Genomic DNA, 23,841 nt, shown 5'->3' with positions numbered 1-23,841 from the left:
TGCAATAAATATGAAGGAGAGGGTCTTATAAAATTTTGCCCTTCATAAGGAAAATACTCATTTGAGCGGATCTGGTCAAGAAAGGTCATGGAAGAGATGGAAAATTTTACTCCTAAAAAAAAATCTATTCATTAAATAAATAATTCTTGATGGTCTGCTGCTCAGTTATAACTTTATTTAAGCCTTTTCTATAAAATTAGATTTCATGTGATTCTTTTTGGCCCAGTGTTGGTTTAAAGTAATTAAGAATGATAGTAATAATTTTTTTAAAGACTCCATAATTTTCTAAATGCACCATAATTAAATAAGTGTTGTGAGTATGACCTGAAAAAATTACACAGGTGATGTATTTACATGATTTATATTTAAAAGCATAGCCTATTTTCCTTGACAACAGCATTTTGGGGTTCTCTCATTTCATGTTTCTTTTAAATACTTTTCTAATAATTTCAGGAAATAATCCTCTACTAAATGGTTATCATGTGAAAATAGGCACTGATTAAATTCTACCTCTGTGTTTCTGATGGCTTATTTTATAGGCCTGTTATTCCAAAATTTTCCCCTCAAATTTTAGGGGTTTGTAGTTTTAACCCATTGCTTCATTCTTGAAATGGCAAAACCTCCTAGTGCCTACGTGCTTTGACATGCTAGCATGAGACCAGTTGAGTTACTGAAGTGTCTGAATAATAGTATTTTATATGTTCACTTTTTCTTTTAAATTCATGTATATTCAACAATAATAGGCTAACAAAGTATTCCTACAGAAGGACAGGCTTTAATCATGTTTTATGGTTAGTATATTCATTTATAATATGTAAATGGATGGATTAGATACTTCTAACCACGAGGGTACTAATTTTCTAGGCTATTATTTTATTTGGCAAACTTTATGGACAGTGAAGGGCAAATCAGTTAAAAATTATCATAAATTCTGAGTTCTGATTAAATCTGATTTTATGACACCTTTCTTAAATGAAGGAAAATTTACTAAATATACTTATGGGTCTAAATAAATATGGAATCACAAAAAACGATCTTGATAAACTTGATTTTTCATTAGCTACCCAGGAGGAGAATAAAGGTCAACCCCTCACACTTTTCTCTGTGTAATCGTTCTTGCACAAATCCAAGGAAAACATCTTTTTCAGAGCTACTTTGGTTGCTATTTTAAGGATTTTAGGAGACCTGAGGAGAACTTACATACCGGGTGGTTAGTCCCATCAGTGGATTCGCAGAGGGAAATGGGAGCCGCCATAGCTCCGAGCACGCAGCGGCTAAGAGCTGAGGGCAGGACCGACTCTGACTCCTGCGCTGGGGGAGGGCCTTTTTTAAACTTTCTTTCCCTAAGTGTGAATAAGCAGGGTGCTTCACAGTGAGACAGGCAGAAAATTCACAAAGTTCTAGTGATTTTGAAAGGACCTACCTTAATATCAGTAGTTTCACTTGTCTAGAAAGGAAAAACAAATAACTATTGTTTGAATAGTATCCAAATACTACATATTTTAGAAAACCTAAAAATAATGATGTAAATATTTTGTTTCTTATTGCCTGAGGTAAAATTTCAGTGCCAGTTCTTTAATTCCATGTTTATTTATCTATTCCAATTATTTCAGAAAGAATTAACTATCTCATTAGGGATTTTTAACACAACAGATAAGAGTTGTCTTTAATGTGAAATCTTAAAACTAATGAGTGCTAAAGAAGTGACATAATAGATTGCATACTCTTAACAAAAAATTCTATTTGCTCTTTTTTTAATTCAATAGACACTTGAGATCTTTCTCTTTGAGGAATGGCTTGACTATTTCAATTGTCAAACTTAATTCCAAATCTTCACACACACACACACACACACACACACAAAGAGAGCAATTATACAGTCAACTTTCTATATGAATTACAATCCTACATAAAGTGTATATGATTAAATATTATTTTAATAAGGCATCACATTGAGGGCCATTCATCAGTGGCATTTCATTGTATCATATCCAATTACCCAATCCTTAAACAAATACGTACCGTGTGTGTGTATGTGTGTGTGTGTTTGTGCGTACTAAGTGCTACAGAGGGGATCCAGTATGAAAAAGTGACCCTGCCGTCGTGGAAAATACAATAAAACTGAGTAGACAAAATTAACGTGTATGAAAAATTAGTGTATCATATAAAGTATAATTATGTATTAAATTATGTCATACCAAGTACGAACTCAAATGTTTTCTGAATCAGTGAGTGGCAAAACTACTGGACTGAGATCATGCAGGAGGTGAGATAAAACAAGGCTCTGGCAATCTCTTTAATGTCGTGAGCAATAATTTCCATGAAAACTAATTCATGCCTCTTGCACTACAGGTGAGACCCATAGAGCCACAAGTATTCTTCGAGCCCTACCCTATACCAAACCCTGTATGAAGAAGTATAAAATATAGTCCACTTCTTCCCTCAAGGAGTCTATGACTGAAGAGACAAGACATACATACACTAAACAATTAAAAAAATAAAAGAAGACAAAAACTTGATGCTACATTGTTGTAACTGCTAAAGAAAGTCCAAGAAGGAAGTAAATGGAGTCTAGAGTAACTGAAGATGAATTCATGGAGATATAATTTAATCTATGTCTGAAGGGACTGGTAGAACTTAGTAAAGTAAAACTACGTCTTTACTTTGGTAAAGTAAAGGAAAGCGTATAATGGATTCATTCACTCACTCACTCATTCATTTGTTTATTCATTTATCTAACAAAATAATTTTTTGCTGCCTCCTGCATTCGGGCACTGTACTAAGTGCTTGGGTACAATGGTAAATTAGGACCATAACTGCCCTCAATGAGCCTACTGGTAAGGGGGTGGGTAGCCGACAGGAAATAGGCAATTTTAACATTGTGCTATGATAGATGTTAAGGATGTTATGATGGTTTCAAGGAGGGACACTTAGCAGAGCAGAGGAAAATCAAAGAAGATTTGTATAGCATGTAAATTTATGCTGAGTTACCTGAAACATTAATAGGGCATAGCTACATGAAGTAGGAAAAGGGGACTTTTAGCTAGAAGGAAAGCATGTGTGAAGGCCTGGAAGCGAGAAAGAGCATGAGAAAGGACCATCACATACACAGATGAGGCTGACAGGCCCAGCTCTAGCAGAGGATTTGTGTAGGTCACTAAAGGGAAACAAAGTGGGGGAGCCAGTTAAGGAAGCCCCGGAATATGAAGAGTTCTGACTTCCTATTGGAAACTGAGCACATGCTCTTGAAAGGAAGAACAACACAAGGAAAGGTTATGTTAGAAAAGCATTCACGGTATGAAAAGTGGAGAGCTTCGAAGCCATCGGGTAATTCAGTGGAGGTAACCCGGGTGGTTGATGGATCTATCTTTTAAGAGAAAGCAGTGTCGCCAGAGCCAACAGCAACATTTGGGGAACGAGTAGAGGCAGGAACAGTAGGGTGAGGGAGGAGCCAGTAAATAAAACAGAAGAAACAGAGAGAACCACAGGATATTACAACAGTTAGTATCATGCATTTGGAGTTATTCAAACCAACTTACAACCTATGTGACCTTGGGCAAGTTACTTAAAAACTTAAAGATTTCATTCTTTTTTCTGTGAAATGAGATCATCATACCCAACCACCATATACTCCATATACTTGTATTAGGATATAGACACTGATGTATGTAAAGGGTTCAGCAGATTGTAAGGTATGTCTGTGATAAACACCCAATGAGTAGCATCTCTTTGTTGTCACACAGTTCTCCCAGTTTCCCTGACTCTCTCTCATCTCTGGTCTTTGTACATTCTTTTTTTTTTTTTAAAGATTTTATTTATTTATTCGACAGAGATAGAGACAGCCAGCGAGAGAGGGAACACAAGCAGGGGGAGTGGGAGAGGAAGAAGCAGGCTCATAGCGGAAGAGCCTGATGTGGGGCTCAATCCTATAACGCCAGGATCACGCCCTGAGCCGAAGGCAGACGCTTAACCGCTGTGCCACCCAGGCGCCCCGGTCTTTGTACATTCTATTCTCTCACCATGATTCTTTCCCACCAATCCACCTGGCTGACTGCTCCCCAGATGCCTTTTATTGCTCCTAAGACAGGGTTAGGTAACCCCTATCAGAGCCCCCGTATTCTGAGCTTTCCTGTCACTCTCTAGTGTAATTATCCAGGTAACTGTCTATATCTGGTAATATATGGTCTCCTTCTACTAATATTCAGTTTCATGAATTCAAGGATCTTGTCTGACTTATTCACAATACTCACATACTGCCAGAGACATTCAATAAATATTTACAGAATGAATGAATGAATGAATGAATGAATGAATGAAAGCATTCTGTGGTGATTATGGCATGCAATAGATAGAGAATAGAATAGAGAGCCTGGAAATAAACCTTCACAGTATGGTCAACTAATCATTAATAAAAGCACCAAGAACACACAGTGGGGAAAGGATAGTCTCTTCAATAAATGTTGGGAAAACTGGCTAGTCACAGGTGAAAGAATGACACTGGACCTCTATCTTATACCACTCACAAAAAAATTAACTTGAAATGGATTAAGACTTAAATATCAGACCTGAAACTGTGAAACTAGAAGAAAACAAGAGGGGAAAGAGATACTTGATATTGGTTCTGGCAATGATTTGTTGTATATGACACCAAAAGCACAGGCAACAAAAGCAAAAATGGACAAGTGGGACTACGTCAAACTAAAAGCTTCTGCACGACAAAGGAAACCATCAAGAGAGTGAAGAGGCAACCTATGGAAGGGGAGAAAATATTTTATTTAGAAATTACTTAGAAAGTATTGAAAATATTGTCACATAGAATCCAGGAATACAAAATTTTTAAAGTAGGACTGTTTGGGGTTGAATTTTGTCCCCCCATCAAAAAAAAAGATTGGTTGAAGTCCTAACTCCTAGTACCTCAAGATGTGGCCTTATTTGGGAAAAGGATCTTTATGCAGGCGATCAAGTGAGGTGGGCCCTAATCCAATATGACAGGCATTCTACAGAGAGGGGAACTGGACACAGAGACAGACGCGCGTGGAAGGAAGACGATATGGAGAAACGGACAAAGGCCCTGTGAAGACAGAGATACGAGGAGGATGATGCCTTGCGAAGACAGAAGACGGGACTGACGCGCCTATAAGCCAAGGATTGCCAAAAATTGCCGGCAAATCACGAGAAGCTATCAAGAGGTGAGGAAGAACCATCATCTACAGGTTTCAGAGGGAGCACGGCCCTGTTGACACCTGATTTTGGACTTCTACTTCCAGAACTGTATGATAATAAGTTTCTCGTGTTTTAAGTCACCGTGTCTGTGGTACTTTGCTATGGCAGCCCAAGCAAATGAATACAATGACCAAGAAAGTTTATTCCCAAAATTCAAAGATGGGTCAGTATCAGGAAATCTGTCAACCACAGTCTATTATACATCAACAGATCAACAGACAAAACCCACATGACATCATATATGCTGAAAAGGTATTTGATAAAGGCAGCAGCAAATCTTAAAAACTTTAAGTAAACTAGGAATAAAAAGATATAAGACCATAACCCTAGAACAAATTATTCTAAACAGTAAAACTCTAAAACAATTTCATCTAAAATCAGAAATAAGACAGTTTGTCAGCAATCACTATTATTATTTCATATTCTCCTGGTTTTAGCAAATGCAATATGACAAAAAATAACTGATATGAACAGTAGAAAAAAAAGAGTTGAAACTATCTATTTTTGTTAAAATGATTGTATATCTCAAAAACCCCTAAGGACCCCTAGTAAAATGCCTACTAGAATTAAAAGATAATTTGGTTTTTTACTATATTAGCAATAAGTTCTTATATGGAAAAAGGAAAATATTTCACTAATAACAGTGACAAGAATTATAAAACACCTGAGCATAAATTTTAAAAGGAAGGCACAGAACCCATACAAAGAAAATTGTAAGATCTTATTAAAGACATAAACTGAGATATGAAGAAATGGAAAGCCATGTCATATTCTTGGATGAGAAAATTTATTATCATAAAAGTGTCAATTCTTTTTTTAAAAATTTTATTTATTTGTCAGAGAGAGAGAGAGACACAGCAAGTGCAAGCAGGGGGAGCAGCAGGCAGAGGGAGAAGCAGGCTCCCCACTAAGCAAGGAGCGCCATGCAGAACTTGATCCCAGGACCCTGGGATCATGACCTGAGCCAAAGGCAGACGCTTAACCAAATGAGTCACCAGGCATCCCAAAAGTGTCAATTCTTTCAAAGTAATATGTAAACTTATTTTGATTCCAAATAAAACCCAACAGGAAATTATTTGGAGAAACTGGAAAAATTTAACTTAACCTTCATATAAAAATTTAAATTGGGTTCTAGTTTTATATCATATGTAAAATTATAATTCAAATGGATTTAAGACTTAGATGAAAAAATATAAAAATCATTGAAGACACTCTAACAAACCATGTATTCTGTCTAGAAGTTGGAAAAACCTTGTTATTCCAGGAAGAAAATTCAGAAGCTGCAAACAAAAAGATACATGTATCTGACAAAAGATGTTTTTTTTTAAAGTTTTATTTATTTGACAGAGAGAGAGAGAGAGCACAAGCAGGGGGAATAGCAGGGAGAGGCAGAGGAAGAAACAGGAACCCCACTGAGCAGGTAGCCCGATGCGGGGCTCGATCCCAGGACCCCGAGATCATGACCGGAGCCGAAGACAGACATTTAAACAAGTGAGCCAGCCAGGTGCCCCAACAAATAGAAGTTTAAAACTTTTTGTATGGTAAAAAAGAATAAATAAAATTATAGACAATAAATTTCGGAAACTGCTGTTATAAATTGACAAGAAAAAGACATGCCAACAGAAAAATGAATAAAGACTACAATTCATAGTACACTGCCGATAAATATACAAAACTATACTTACTGTAGCCAGGGAAATAGAAATTAAAGTACTACTGAGAAATCACTTTGTACCCATCAGACTGACAAAAACTTAAAAGAGCAATAAAACCTCTTGCTGCTAAGCAGAAAAAGAAAAGGTGTGCACATACAGAGACGGGAGAAATAAGATTTGACAACAAGTGTTTTAAAATTAAAACATACAGGGGCACCTGGGTGGTGCCGTCGGTTAAGCATCCAATTCTCGGTTTTGGCTCAGTTGTGATCTCAGGGTCGTGGGATCAAGCCCCACAATGGGCTTCACACTCAGTGTGGAGTCTGCTTCAGATTCTCTCTCGCTCTGTGCCTCCTGCCTGTGTGCGCTCTCTCTCAAATAAATAAATCTTAAAAAAATGCATATGCTTTCATTCAACAATTCCGTTTTTTTTTGTTTTTTTTTTTTTTTTTTAAGAAAACCAGAGAAAGTGTGAGGGGCAGAGGGAGAAAGAGAGTCTCAAGCAGGCTTCACACCCGGCACAGAAACCATCTCGGGGCTCCATCTCAAGACCCGGAGATCATGACCTGAGCTGAAATCAAAGGTTGGATGCTTAACCGACTGAGCCACCCACGCACCCCCAGCAAGTCCATTCTTAGGAAGCTGTTCCAAGATATATGTATGAGGATGTTTTTTACGATATTGTTTACTTGTGCAAAAATCTAGAAAGAGTTGATTTAATTACAAATGAATTGATTCTGAAAAACAGTTGATACATTCACATCATGGAATATTATTAAGCCATTATACAAAATGAAATAGGCCTAAACCAGTTGATTTGTAAGGACTGGCAAAGGATATTGCTGAGTGAACAAAAACAAGACACAGAAAATTGTGTATAATGTAATCTAATTTTTAAAAAAAGTTAAAACCCCAAAGTAGGTATATGACTACATATCTATACGTATATATACTCTCTCTCTCTCTCTCTCTCACACACACACACACACACACAGACATACAGGTGAATTCATAGATATGAAAAAGTACAAAATGATACATATTGAAGAGTTAACCTTGTTATCTGGTGGGTGGGGTATGAGGTGGGTAGAGAAACAGAGCAAAGGAGAAGGGGAGAAGCAACGGAAAAGAGACTGCACAAAAATCACTACTATGTAAGTTGTGATTCAGTTTATTAAAAATTATATATATTCTACAAGAGTATATATTGATTTTCCTAAGAAGTTACGGAAAACAAGATGCTTTCGTCCTGTCTTCTAAAGATGTCCATGATATATAGTTAAAAAGCAGTTGAGAATGATGTACTTATTATACACTTATTTCTGTAAAGGGACGCTCAGCTCATCCCCGCTCTATGTGGGCACGAGCGAGAAAGAAGTTATAGAATGCTCCACACTGGTTTCTTAGCACTGGATATCTCTGGAGTCCAAACTCGGATTCGCGAGAGCGCTGGGATAATTAGCTTCTTCTTTACATATCTTTATGTGTTTTATTTCTTGGGGGAAAAAACACAAATCGATGAAGAAAGCCAAATGCCTATACAAGCCAGAGTGAAGCAGGCTCAGTGTGGGCTGTGATGACGCAGAATTCACACCGAAAAACATTTAGTTTGAATAAAAAGAAAAATAACACAAAAAGCATTTTGTGAGAGGGAGAAAAAAAGATACTCACGGGGGCAGGACCCAATTTAATTTTGTGTGTCAAGCGTTTAGAAATGAAAGTCCTAAATGTCACGCAGATTTTATGTAACAGGGACACCACATATACTTTCCTTTCTATCCATCTGTCCTCCGATCGCAGAATCTGTCACCAGGGCCGAAGAAGGCAGAATGCTCGCAGAACGCTTCTAAGTCTCTGACGCTGGAATACTTACCATTAAGGCAACAAGTACCTGCTCCCGCAGGAATCAGTATCACGGCGAGCCCCTCCTCCAACGTCCTCGCGGCGGAGCCGAGGAAACCGAGCCGGCCCACCGAGCTCATCCTTTACCCTCTCCATTCTCTCAATGGCAGGAAAATTCTTTTATTTCAGAATTTTCTCTCCGAGCAAATAAATGCTAAACAAGTAACTATGGCATTTTAGTTCGATAAATAAAAGTTCCCCTATTTAAAAAACCAACCTTCGACGGCTCTGTTGAGCAATGGAAACGAAAGGCGCAGAGCCTGTTTAAGCCTGTGTTAGTCTATAGACCCACGGGTTCAAACCACAAGGTCAATCCTCAGTCATTCATTTATCCGTCCTTCCTTTTGGTCAACCAGCATTCAGTGAACACCTACTATACCCCTGACATTGCGAGGTGCTGGCGCTACAGACAGGAATACAGCGTGGTCCCTGCGCACCATCCGGTGGGGAAGCGACAGGCCAGCAAACAAGCAAGCCCGAAGTGCACACCGAGTGTGGCTGGAACGCTGCACTCTGACGGGAGTCTCAGGGGCGGCCTCATCAAGGGTGAGGCTGACACGCGAGTCAGCCCACGTAGGACGGGGGTTCAGGGAGAACGGCAGGAGCAAACGCAAGCGAGTAGCATGTCTGAGGAAATGATCAGAATTTAGCCCAATCCAAGAAAAGAACAAAGGAGAAAACTCAAAATTCAAATGTTCTCGCCTGAGGATAAAAGTAAAGTCAATCCCAGTGCAAGATAATTTGCCGCCCAACCCCCGCGTGTCCGACACATAGGAAATGCTTAGTAAATAAGGTCTGGGTAAATCCTGACCAGCTACGTAACCTCTCGGTTCGATCTAGTGAACGATTTCAGCGTCCTTACCGTGCACCGACCGGGGTCTAAATCTCCCATCATTCCTTTCAGGTGTGTGTTTTCCGTTCGGACAGCTTTGTATCTCATATCTGAGACCTGAAGCGGATCAGTAGGTAAAAGTGAGTGTAAAATACATAACAAAAGCTCACAATCGTAATACAACTAATTTTATTAACCTAAATGTTTTCTACGTGTAGTGAGGAGAAACACTGCTCACGCATGGTCATCCTAAATCAGTACCTGCGTTCACGTCTCTCCTTGGCAGCCTCACTTTACCCTCCTTTCCTGATCAGTGCTAAATTAACAACACATACCAACAATAATGACTCATTTACTTTTTTCTTTCCAATTCCAAAATTCCATTTCTCACTTCTATTTTCTACTGTATGCAAATTAGCACCAGAAAAATCACGATTTAAAAACATGCTTCAATAACACTGCCCATGGAATTCTTCACTACCTAATTAATGCTTACAATGTGCAAATATGCCTTTCCTGTTTAATTTTGTTCTTTCCAATATTTCTGCCAAACTACCCTTTTTTTTTTTTTTTTGGTGATTATGTCATTTTGTCTCATGTATTTATTTTTCCCTGATTTCTTCTACTTGATGGTACTTCTTTTATTCACATAAGCCTCATTTCTATATGAAACACTTCCCTTCAAGTGATTTACTTTCATAGGTTACAAAACATATTCTCCTGAACCAAAACCTAAAAACATAGAAAAGTATAAGATGAAAATGAGAATCATCCATAATCCAGCCACCCAGGTCACTGTTAACACCTCTCAGTATCCTTTCCTATACAGGTACACCCAACGCTATTGCCCCGTCTGTGCTGTGTTCCTGCGTGTTGTACAAAGGAATCCCAGTTTAAGGTTTATAATCAGACAAAGGGCGACTCTCGTTTTTATAATACACAGGATTGAAATAGCCATCCTATTGGTGAAGGGACCCTCAAATGCCTAGAAAGTTACTGAATGGTGCTCTCAAAGCCTCTCAATTTGGGGTAAAAAAAAAAGGCAGATAAACCCTATGCTTTTAATAACAGTCACCAATTTGATGATGAGTAAGGGATTGAAGGAATGTCAAAAGAAATAGAAAGAAAGGAAGGGAGGGAGGACTTTGAAGTTACTTGCGGCTGTGCATTACTATAGACTCATTTTCATGTTTTAACATCCATTTTTAAAACCCCAAGATATGGGGTGCCCGGGTGGCTCAGTTGGTTAAGTGTCTGCCTTCAGCTCAGGTCATGATTCCAGGGTCCTGGGATCAAGCCCCACGTTGGGCTCCCTGCTCAGCAGGGAGCCTGTCTCTCCTTCTGCTCCTCACCCCATTCTCAGACTCTCTCTCACTCTCAAATAAATAAATAAAATCTTTAAAAAAAATAAAACCCCAAAATAAATACATAAAATGGGGGTGAGACATTTCCACAAAAAGCTGGAACAGAGGCTTTTTCTTTTTTAAAGACAAAAATATTAATGGAACTACAGGAACCAAATTCAGGAAGAAATCTTTGACTAGAACCTTCTGTGCGAGGTGATCAAAATATGGGTCACAAGGAAACGTGAGGATGAGATTCGATGGAATTATCTTGTGACGTCACTTTTGCCCTGATTCTCTCTTGATGACACTTTGCGTTATTTTGCAAAGGTTTTATGTGGGTCCACCAAGCACTTCTGTGATGCTGGTCTCAGACACGATACCGAGAAATGCAGGGCTTTGGTGGTCACCGAGGAAAACCACGGTCTGCACTGGGCGAGACAGTGACCAGCACAGGGGCTGTCCTGCCCGCTTACGTACCTGTTGTTTTGCTAACATTTTTTCTTTTATTTCCAACTCCATTTTTAACTGTCTTTCCAGAAGGGCAGCTTTCTTCATGATAGTTGCTATAGTGATCTCCTTCTGATGAAGCTCTTCTGTTAGGTCAGAGATTTCGTTCCTCATTCTTTCCTGCTCAGAGCCATGGTACTCTTCCTCCTGATAGAGTTGGCTTCTTATCTGCAGCAGAGACATTTAGGCAAATATTAACAAATCTTTTTATTTATCAAGCAGCTTAAAGCTTTTGTTAGCCGTGTTCGTTCCCGTCCTATCTTAAACCTTTGGCAGGCTTAAAGTGGAGGCCCCACTTTACCCTCCTTTTCCCATCAATGCGGAATTAAAAACAGATACTCACAATAAATGACTCATTTACCTTTTTCCTTTCAAATTCAAAATTCCATTTCTCACTTCTATTTTCTGTTGTATGCAAATTGTCACTTACTACTGATGCTACTTTGATAACTACTTTGACAGGAAGGTGAAGAAAATATTATCAAGCACTTACCTCCCAGCATAACTGAGATATAATTAGTATACAAAAACTGCACGTAATTATCATATGCAATTTGGTGAATTTGGACATACACTCTCGTTACTATCATCACAATCAAAATAATAGTCATACCCATTACCTCCAAAAGTTGCCTTATGTTCCTTGTTTGCTTTAAATTGTGTGTGTGTGTGGTAAGAACACTTAACATGGGATCTACCCTCTTAAAATTTTAAGTGCATAACTCCTTGCTGTCAACTATAAACACTGTTCTAGAACTTAACTTTATACCCATCAACCGACCACCGCAGAATGCGTGGGGGAAGAGCCTTGGACCCACGACCCAGAGGCAGAAGGACCAAGCATGTTTTTAGGGAGAAAATATTGGCCTAGAAAGGTTAAGTGACTTACTCATGGTCATAAAGATGTTAACTGGCAGACCTGGGACTAGAACCTAGGACTCCTAGCTTTAAATTCAGTGCCTTTTTGACTAAATTGTGTGTACTGTTTGTGACTAAACACCATGTTTTTCAGAATCACGTTATAATGAATTTCAAACTTAATGTGTCTATGAAAATGCATCACCTCCTCCCTTAAGCCTGTGGGGTCTCTTGTTCTTAACCATAGTTGGTAGGCCTTCCCTGTCAGTAACCTCTGGATCACCTTGGGCTCCTCCCCAACCTTCTACCAAATGCTCGGGCAGCAAATTCTGTCCCTGTACTTCAACTTCTCCCAAATCTCTCCTCTGCTCTCCATTTCTACTACTACTGTCTTGGTCCAGCCCCTTACCACCTTTCTAGAAATCATTCACTGTCTCTAATTCTTGAGATTTGGAGATAAAGTACATAGTCACCAATCTCAAGAAAATCATAGTCCATTGGAGGAAACAAAAATCAGCAGTTACAACACAGAGGAGCAATCCACGTCAGTGGTATGTGGTGGAGGGGTGCTTAACCCAGCCTGGGGATGTTGGGATGGGCTTCCCAGAAGAGGGGACATCAGAAAAATACTGAAGGACGAATGGAAGCCAGATGGAAGGCAGGGGTGGAGAAGGGCTCCGGGCAAAGAGTGCAGGGAAGCTTCGGGGGTGAGAGAGCGCATGCCCAGTGAAGCAAGGCGAGTCTGGGGGCCAGGACTCGGCTTGTTGTGAGAAATAAGCTGGAGAGTTTAACGGAGCCCATCCACATAGAGATTTATATGAATTTCCTCAGGGCACTTACTTCTAAAATTGATTTTTTTTTCATTTCATCTTTAAAGATTTCAGGATCTATCTGTAAAAGAATAAGGGCACTCTCTTTCTCTTTTTTAAACATAGCCAGAATACCAATATAATATCTTAAAAATATTAACAATTATCATCAAATATCCAGGAAGTATTCGAATTTAAGAATGTATTAGGACTGTGATGAACGTTTTTTATTTGAATTGTGATCTAAATATAGGGACTGCTTCATATCTTTGTAAAGCCTCTCATGTGTGTTCTAAGTAGTCTACACACATCGTCTCATTTAACCCCTGCAACAGTTCCGTTTTGTGGAATGAGAAGTTAAGCACATAACTTTTCACAGTCACATTCCTGGTGACAGGCAGTCTGATTCCAAGACCTTACCCACCGTGCTATGTAACCCTAGGAGCGGAACCCTGGAAGGTGGTTCACGCAGTGGAAGAAGCTAGCATGGGATGGCCTAACATGGAAAGGGTGCACGTCCAGAAGGAAAACCTGATCTGTCCTCAGCTCTATACCACCAAGCCCACATGTGATTCTATTCCTATTATTAACATTTTTAGAATTTCAGAGTTGGTGGGGCTCGTGGGTGGCTCAGTTACTTAAGTAACTGACTCTCGATTTTGGCTCAGGTCATGATCTCAGGGTTGTGAGATCGAGCCCCGTGTTGGGCTCTGCACTGGGTGTGAAGCCTGCTTAAGATTCTCTCTCCCTCTCTCCCTGTCTCTACCCCTGCCCCTTAAAAAAAAAAAAAAAGAATTTCAGAGTTGGACATGACCTTAGGAGTCTCATGGTCCAACCCTAACCCCATCATTGGACAGATGAGAGAGAGAGAGAAAAAAAAAAAAAGAAGCCTCCCAGGGAAGGGAATGGACTGGGCCTATGTTATCTAGCTCCTAAGAGCAAAAGAGGGGACAGGAGAGAGGAGTACAGACACCCTTCCCCTGAGGACAGTGTTACACGTCTCCTTTCATCTCCACTCTTCTCTCGCCAATTATTTTTTCTTTACAATACATTTGATGAAACAACGGGGTTCTTCGGGGGCTTATCCCGGTTTGGATTTTGCTGATTGCATCCCTGTTGTGTTGTTAGCATGTTCTTTTAAAATGGAACTTTCAAAATGTAAAAAAAAAAAAAAAAATGAATATACTATGATGAAAAAGGAGTAAACTGTTTCTATTATTTTCAGAGCATTTAGATATTAAAACAACATGCTCTACTGTGAAGCTTCCCTCTAAATGAGATTAATTTACCGAGCTCTAAATGACTTTTGGCTTTATTAAAAATGTCAATTTTGTCACGAAGTACATGACAAAAATAGTTCTACACTGAAAAAAGAGAAAGAAATAAAACACTTGCAAGATTCATAATGCATGGCTCTTGTTGCTTTTATTACAAGAGAATGAAAATGCTCTCCACAAACACTTCCTGGGAGCTATAGCTATTTATACACAATTCATTTGTTACCTTCTCTGCACAGCAGTGCAGTGTCCAGAGGTCTCCAAGAGCCTATGCAGAGAATTTGTGCCTCGTCTTCTCTCCTTCCATACTGAAACTGTGCCATGTCAGTAGATTCCTTATTATTCAAAGCGTTATTGAGTCGATGAAGTTAAGGATGGTGTAACTATCCTTTAGGTGGCTTTAATCAACCTCTTTATCATAATGCCTTCACTGGGGATACCAGCAAAGAAACTGTTTTTTAAAGTTGTATGTTTAAATAGCAGTGAAATCAGTTTCATGGGATTATGCGAAACATAAAAGGAAAATGATCATTAATCCATAACGCCTTTTCTACACTGAATAGCACCTGATAGGCAGCTCTGCGGGAGGCAGTTTGTCTTTTGCATCATTCCGAGAGAAACAAGCAGAATAGCTGTAGTCCTACTAGATGCTCAATAAATGTATGTTGAATTTATGCAAACGGTAACTGAATTTATGAACCTATACAATCAGAGGAGACCTTAGCCCTGAGATTCATTCATTCCTTCTCTAAATACTTATTTTCACTTTTGTATGTCAGGCGCTGTGCTGGGACAGATGATGATTCGAAGTCATGCCCAGGTTACCCCTACTTTGAACAATTGTTTAGAGCATATAGCATGGAATGTGTAGGTGTGGTCCTCAAGCCTAAAGACCAGAGATGTGGGTAGGAGCCACGACAAGCTCATGGAAAGGAAGCCCCGACTGGATTCTGTTAGAGGGAGAAGAGAATACACTTTCTGTAGAGAGCTGAGAACCACAAGGTCTTCGAGGACGGTGCCCAGGCCTTATTCGTCCCGTTATCCCTAGCTCCTGGCAGATTGCTTGGCATGGGTTAGTTGCTCAGTGACAAAAGGGGGTGTAACCGTAACAATAGCAGCCTTCCCTCACTGGGTGTGTCCTCTGAGCTAGGCAGGCCCTGTTCTAAGCACTTTACATGCAATTTTAAAGTGGATTTTAACTTAAGGGAAGAGTATGGGCTCTGGACTCAGACTGCCTGGATCTGAATCTGACCCTTACAGCCTGGTAGCTGTGTAATATTGGGGGAACCTACCTAACTTCTCTGTGCTTCAGTGTTCTCAAATATAAAAGAAGAACATATTAGTACCTACCTTATAAAGAGGTTGTGAGGAATCAATGAGCTGAGATTTGTTAGGCCCTCAGAGCCCCTCCTGGCCCATGGGGAGTGCTATCTAGGCAGCAGGGTTATTAGTATCCCCTTAAGCCCCATCACAGTTGTATGACACAGGGGCTAAGGATCCCATCCCCATCCTAGAAATGAGAAGCCTGAACGACGTGCACAGGTAGCTTCCCTGGGCTTGGGTACCTACCAGACGGTTGGAGGCCCGAGTCGGCTCGCTATAAGCTACCTGTCACGGAGCCACGGTCTCCCCGTGGCACAATGAGGACCTTGGGTTTGTGTTTTTTATAGCATCATGCAGAAGAATGTCGGAATGAGCAGCCTGCTAGGCTATTATCTTAGGGGAAAATAGAGAAGGAATAAGAAGGGAATGAGAAGGAAGGACTTTCCCCCCTTTGTGTTCAGAGACTTCAGATCTGCCTGGAAGAATGAAGCCCATTCTTTTCCATACCTTGTTCAATTCTTTTTCATGATTTGGTTGATCTAGGGTCACTGAAAACAGCTCTTTCCTTTTTCTTTCTGGTTCTTTAGTAGAAGGTGAATAAGGTGACTCAAGTCTACAAATTAAATGTGAATAAAAATTAAACTTCACTTGGTAAATTGTCAGGATTATGTTGTTAATTTAGACTATTGTAGGCTGCAGAGATTGATTATTAGTTTATTGGAAAAATTTCTAGCTCCAGATTGCAAATTCTAATACATTCAGATCCTGTAAGTATTTACATATTTAACTGAGTGCAAATGGTTTGAGTGAAAAAAAGAAAAGGTGGCAATTAATATGGAATTTCAATTATACCTTGAAAATTGGCAGAATACTGGGTTTGCATACGTAGATAAGATTTTTATATAAGAAGACTGTTTCCTATAATAAAATAGCTGGGGAACCCCTTAAAAAAAGGAAACACATCTAACTTGCTTGTACACCGTGGAAAGGAACGATGTCAGGAGAAGTCTGAGGGGAGCAACTACCCCATAAAAGGGACCCAAAATGACTAAACCCGACAGTCTACCCAGAGAAAGCTCAAATACATCTGTTCTTTGGCTGCTTAATTTATAAAATGGAGCACATATGGATACCAGAGGGGGAAAGCAGAAACTAATATAGAAAGTACAATTTCTCCAGGAAGTTTGGAGAAGTACCACCAGCAGATTCACTTCCAGATCAGGGAAGTTGGTAAATGAAAAATCATTAAAACAGAAACTTAAGATAGCCAGGCACGGACTGGCTTCTACTGCTTGACTAATTTTGAGGAATGTGCCCACCTGTAAATGAGTACAAGTTCAGATTTCCAAAGAACTTTTGAAAAGGTTTCGTAAATCACAAACTTAAACCACACAAAACAAAATCTGAGCAATGTTAGAGAAATAACTGATGTAAATATTGAAAATAAAGGGCTCTTTTAAAAGGTATAAGTGATATCCCTGAGGTACTTGTATCTAGACTGGATTGTCTTTCTTCTGATTATCCATATATGTGTTAACTGTAGGAAACAGAGTATATCAGTGTACATACTGCTAGGATGTTATCATCTGGTTAAAAGCATTATTGGCATTTTTGTGTATATTATTTGTCTTTTTTTCTATGTACATGTGTATAAATATATATGTATTTCCCATACAATTAGAATGTACCACACACATTATTTTTCAGTCATTTGTTTCCTACTCAGTAATATATTGTGACCATTTTATCCAATATTCTCCTCCAACATTATTTCAGAATCAATCTTAAATCTTTCTTATTTGCTATTATTTGGAAGGGGTGAAAAATGACATATCCTATTTTTCAATTCTTCCTAAGCAATTTCAAGGAGTGGAATGCTGAACTGATTGGGGGGGAAAAAAACCAACCTCATGATGGTCTTATAAATTTCACTTAGCGACGACTGGAACAAATGTCAAACGTCAAATGTGGACAAGTTCCAAGAAGAAAACAATTTTCATGCTAATATAACATGCTAATAATAATCTATAAAGGAATTATCATTTGTCATGTAGGAAAAGTGTTGGGATTATTTTTAATAACTCTCAGAACATATCAGCCCAAGGTGCTTCTGTAGCTAAAGAAAAAGGAAAAGCAAACAAAATCTCGGCATTATTGAGAAAGGTTCTGAAAATGAATAAAAACATTACTATGCTACTTGTATAAAACTACTGTGCGTCTGTACTTAGAAGCCTGGTTTGCTTCACCTTAATACAACCATAAAGAAGAAACAGAGTCCAGAGGAAAGAAACCAAAGCAATAAAGAGGCTAGAATCACCTTCATATGAGAACAAACCAAAAGGATGAGAAACTTTCAATGGGAGAGATGAAGGCTAAGAAGACGAGGCCCAAAGTCTGAAATACAATGGAAGCTGTGAAAAGATAAATATCTATCTTGCCATCAGACCTCAGAATACTAGAACTGAGGAATACCCTCCCAATAAAAAAGCTGCAGTTTGGAGACCAAAATAAATACCAACTTAAATGGAGAATGGCATTAGGCATAACGAAAGAATTGTGTTGGCCAAACGTGTGAATAACTGCGAGATTTTAGGTGAAGTCGTCCCGAAGGAAAGTCAGCAAGGTCTGGAATTCAGCACTGGCCTTGTGAGACAGCTCCACAAGAAGTACCTACAGTGCTCGGCCACAAAACCACAGCTACACAAGGGGTGAAAAGTTTGTGCATCTAGGAAATCTCTGATGTTTTTTGGCATATACATTCTTTGTACAAGGACATTTCTCACCAACTCCCCACACTGGAACAGTGCCTTGCGCATGTTATTTTCCCGATAGATTTATTATCAGTGACGATGATCTATAGCTTGCATATGGAGCACTCTATAATGCTGACTGGCTAATAGGCATTCTACTGTCCTTGGTGAGACATACAATAGGTCATTTTTAGGAAGCTTAATTTGCCATTTGTTGTAAGTGTAGAGCTCAAAAAATTTCGAGCAGGTCCCGCAACTTTAAAGAAATAATCATTGCCTTTAAAACCAGGTAATGGTCTTTCAACAAAACATCCCTTACCATTTGGTTAGTCAGTTTTTAAAATCCTATCACTGGCCTTCAGATTTGAGAAAGATTCAAGTTCCAGTGAGAATTAGAACTCCAGTGAATGGTTCGAACAGTCAGACTTTCTACTCACAAGTATAAATATTTCATAATCCTTAGCAGTCCCATTTCCTTTGTGGTTCTGGAATACAAGATATCTGTCTGATTTTAAAAGAGGAAAAAAATCTGTTCTAACAAAACCCTTAATGGAACTGACAAGGCAGTGAGTGTGGAGACCAAGAGAAATAAAATATTTACAAGTGAAAAAGTTAATAATAGGTTTACAGGCAATCAAAATAAAAGCATTTGAAAGTATGGAATAAGTCTTATTTATCAATATATACAACTAAATATCAGCTCTATACTACTGTTTTTACAATATCCTAAAAAAAAGAAGTTCTAAGAAAATATCTGACTCACTGCGATACATGTGTCCATAAATCAGAATATGATACAATTTTCTAGGTAAGTAAATACATTCATTTTGAGGATGAAATAATCACGGATTTTATTTTTAATACCAAATACTATCCAATAATTAACAGCATGTTAATACAAAACAAATAGACTTTAAATTCTAGTTTTAAATATAAAACTCTTAAGATATTCACTCCTGAATGTAAAGAATATACCTTTTCTTACTTTCTTGAGTATTTTGGCACTCTCCTATTTTTAATAATTCTCTGTGCAGCTGCAATCGTTCCATTTCTATAATTCTCAAGAGATCATCACGTGACTGTAACTCACTTTTCACCTCTGAGAGTCCTGCTTCCATGGCCTACATAAAAACATCAAATAGGTTCAATGCTCACATTTGGATATCATGCTTATAATATATTTAAAAATATTTAACATCTGTGAATCAGCCTAATTCCAAATGAACTGGTGTCAAGCCCTTGGTTGGCTCTGTCTTACAGGATTTCATTCCTTCATTCATTTACTCAACAAATATTTGCTGAGTCCTTATTAGGTACTCAACACTGAAGATACAGACATAGACTCTGTTCTCAGTGTGCTTACAGTCTAGTGATAAGGAGTAATCATTCATCACACAGATCCGGTCCCACTGTACATGAATTTGAGAGAATCATAAAAGTATGAATGAAATATTAATGTGTAAAATTTGGATTAAGTCCAATAATTCCCAATTTAAAGACAATAGCCAAGAAGCATCTAATTTCAAAGCTGGCCGGCACAGTGAGTTGCAAACCATGGTCTATGGCTCCACGACTGCCCAGTAATAGCCCTACTATATCTGGAACTAGAAACACCAGCAATCCTGTGAATCCAGTCTTTTATTTTGTTGATAAGAGGCTTGAGCAAGTTTAAAAGCTGTTGGGAAGGGTAATGGTCGGTTCCTGGGAAGGTGGGTGGAGTGGATCCCAAAGCCCAAGTGGAAGAACTGCCTAAAGCAAAAGGAAAAAAGGAAGGAAGATGGGATGTAGACAAGTAAATGCATCTGGATATGGAGACATAAGACAGTGGCTCTCTGTTGGCTTCTATTTTCCTTGTGAAGTAAAAAGATGTCACTAGAAGGAGAAGGGGAAGCGCGGGCATGGGAGTGATTTTTTTTTTTTTTTAAGATTTTAGTTATTTATTTGAAAGAGAGAGAGAGAGAGAAAGAGAGCATGAGCACGATCGGAGGGGAGGGGCGGAGGGAGAAGCAGCCTCCCCACTGAGTGGGAGCCTATTGCGGGCAGGACCCTGGGATCATGACCTGAGCTGAAGGCAGACACTTAATTGACTGAGTCACCCAGGTGTGCCCAAGGGAGTGATTTTTAAGAGTGGAGAAGGTTTGAAATGGCCTGCAGTGGGAATGGGAGAATTAGCCGATCGGAGTAACAGAAGAGGATTCTTGGCAGTGTTGAGTGCTCATTTGAGATTTGTGACCATGACCTGTTGAGTGATTTTCTCCAGCAGCACTTGGCTGTTCTCTGGGAGACAGGTTATGGCAGAGTCCTTTCAAATCATCAGGTTTCTTCTACTCACTTATATGGAGAAACTAATATTTATTAAGTGTACCTGACCCAGGTCATCAAATCCATTGCCACTTTAAGTAGATGAGGAAATTTGAGGGCCAGACTTGGTCCAAAGTCACAGAGCTTACAAGCGACAGATTTTAGAAAAGAAAAATCCAGGTCTTTTGTCTACTAGTCCAGTTGGAACATTCAAAATGCAAAAATAATTTGTTTCACGCAAAATTAGTGAAACAGACCTGTAGCTTGTTGGTAAAGACAGGGTGGGGTGTTATGAGGGCAGGAGCCTCCTCTGCTAATAAGGGCTGTAGAAAACACTACAGACATCTTTAAAAATCATTTGTTCAATAACTCCTTGTATATATCAATAACAGATTTATTCACATACAATCCACATACCATAAAATTTGCCCATTTAAAGTACATAATTCAGCGGATTTTAGTATGCTCATGAAGTTCTGCAGGCATCACCACTAATTCCAGAACATTTTCAACCAAAATAAACCCAATGCCCGCTAGTAGTCACTTCCCTTTTCCCTCCCCCTAGTCCCTGGCAACCACGAACATATGTTCTATTTCTGTGGAACTGTCTATTCCGGACATTTCACACTAAGGAAGTCATACAATATGTGCCCTTTGCAACTGGCTTCTTTCACTCAGCATAATGCTTCCAGGGTTCACCCGTGCTACAGCATGTATCAATATTTTATTCCTTTTTGGTGATGGATAATATTTAATCATATGAATATACCACATTTTTGTTTATTAGTTCATCAGTTAATGGACATTTGATATTTCTTCTTTTTGGCCATTATGAGTAATACTGCTATGCTATAGAATTTCATGTACAAACTTTGGGCGATGTTTTCTTTTTCATTAATTCTACCCCCGAATCCACAGAGCCTAGAAATATAATCATGCAGACAGTATAGGCCATATGAGTTCTCAGAGAAACTTTTTTTTTCTTTTTTTCCCCCAAAGCTTTAAATTTATATTATTTTCCGGGAGACCTAGAGACCTGGGTTTGGGGAAGGACCTCGTCGCCCCAAAAGCTCCTGACTGACTTGGAAATAAGAGTAAAAATATATTCCAATAGATGATTTAATAAACTTGTTTGGGAAAAGATGTTTGGATAAATTTCCTGTTTCAAACGTGGGGATTTTTCAGATGAGGCTAAAATTTCAAAATAAACAAAAGAAATGTGAAACAATAGATTAGCAAGTAGATGATACAAATCAAAAATAATGATTTGACACATTTTTCTAACATGAATGAATATGCAAAAGATTTTAACGATAATTGACAGAATTATGTAAATTGACTATAAATGTACGAAAAAAGAAACTTTGCTGATACAGGTAAATTGAGAGTTGTTTTTTGACTTATGCAATATCCTTTTGAATTCAATGGTAATAATACTGAGTTGACACAGAATTAGTGAACTTATTTAACTTAGAGGTAGTTTGAAAATTGGCATGCTTTTGCATAAAAGTCAAATTAATTATTTGTCACTGTGGATGCAAATATTTAGGAAAATGACTCTTTGGTACTTGATTCAGTGACTAGAACACCCTCATGTTTGTTTGGAACGACTTAGGTATGCAAATCCACTTTTGGTTTTTTTAAGTAAACTCGACCCCAACGTGCGGCACGAACTCACAGCCCAAAGATCAAGAGTTGCATCCCTACCGACTGAGCCAACCAGGAGCCCCTGTAAATCTACTTTTTTTAATTGTAAATTTTTCGACATCTAAACACAGATCAAGTATTTCCAGTGACTACTTGGCTTCCAAATTGAGATATGTTTTAAGCGTAAATACACACCAGATTTTGAAGACTTAGTCTGAAAAGAAATGGAAAATACCTTGTTAATAACTTTTTACATTGATTATATGTCAAAATGACAACACTTTAGATATATGTTGGGTTGAATAAAATATATTACTATTATCTATTAATTGCACTCTTGTCTTATGACTTCTGTGAATGTGGTTACTAGAAAAATTTAAATTTAAATTATAAATTATTTATAATAATTAAATAAATTTAAATTATATTTGTGGCTTGGATTATATTTCTACTGCACAGCGTGGCTCCAGTACCTTAATGACACATTAACAAGCAAACAAAAAGGTCCGTTTTGGGGGGCACGGATATTAGAAAAATGCAGAACAATTTCTTTTTGTCACCAATCTCCAGTGGGAAATGCTGCACATTTTTAAAACGTGAGTGTAGTACAACATAGTAAATAAATATATGCAATGGAATTAATATGTATACTGACACATTTCAAAGTTGTGGAAAGACAAGTGAGAAGATGTGATTCACGTGAAAATTCAGATACATCTGGCATTAAAGTGTGTTGTAAACTAAAGGGAATTTTATATACGGTAAGTGACAGTAATTCAAATTGAAATGGTTGTCTTCTTAAATTCATGTGCGAGATGTGGGACACTGTCACATGACAGGTTTGCAAAAAGAGAAAAGCAACTTCTTTCTAAATATATGCACTGGTTACGTGATTATTTACCTCTAATTATTCCCATTTGGTAAAATATAAATTTTGTAAAACAAGTTTAAGACCCATCTGTTTAGTTAGAAATTCGCCTAATGGTTTGAGAGCACTGGTTTTTAAACCTTCAAATCAGCTACCAAATAGTAAATAATTGATATCTTCTTATTTTGTATTTGCTTTAAAGCAAGAGAATGAAACATAGGTCAAATTTGGAAATAAAACAGGGAAAAGGCCAAATAAAAGCATTATTTCCAGCATTTGTCTTCTAAATGCATCAAAAACAAGTGGTGTTTTCTGGGGCATAGAAATCTGACCTGTTAGCTACCTTGAAGTTTTTGAACCAAATGACTTCTCAAAGATCTTTTCATTAAAGCTTTAACATATTTTTATGGGTTAAGCATACTCCAGAATAATTTGGTTTGTTTTTAATACATGCGATTCTTTTGTAAAATATAAAATGGAGATTCTTAGTTTAAACTTAATAATGTTCCTAGATCCAAGGATATTTAAATTTTTTAAGTTAAC

At 38.3% G+C, this 23,841-nt stretch overlaps 1 protein-coding gene across 1 annotated transcript in view; it reads right to left on the bottom strand.

Annotated features, from left to right (window-relative positions):
- The window catches only part of DEUP1 (deuterosome assembly protein 1), a 77,158-nt gene that overhangs the window by 15,836 nt on the left and 37,481 nt on the right, over positions 1-23,841 (bottom strand). Inside the window, exons 7-10 of the mRNA XM_048217266.2 lie at positions 19,458-19,603; positions 16,240-16,345; positions 11,436-11,633; positions 9,643-9,729 (exon numbers count right to left, since the gene is read on the bottom strand). Coding sequence (XP_048073223.2) covers positions 9,643-9,729; positions 11,436-11,633; positions 16,240-16,345; positions 19,458-19,603 — 537 coding nt within the window. The remainder of the gene's footprint in view (positions 1-9,642; positions 9,730-11,435; positions 11,634-16,239; positions 16,346-19,457; positions 19,604-23,841) is intronic.

This window comes from Ursus arctos, unplaced genomic scaffold, assembly GCF_023065955.2.
Source record: "Ursus arctos isolate Adak ecotype North America unplaced genomic scaffold, UrsArc2.0 scaffold_22, whole genome shotgun sequence".
In the NCBI taxonomy this organism is placed as follows: domain Eukaryota; kingdom Metazoa; phylum Chordata; class Mammalia; order Carnivora; family Ursidae; genus Ursus; species Ursus arctos.
The sequence above is the reverse complement of the archived record's forward strand: the minus strand, read 5'-3'. Positions and strand labels throughout refer to the sequence as shown.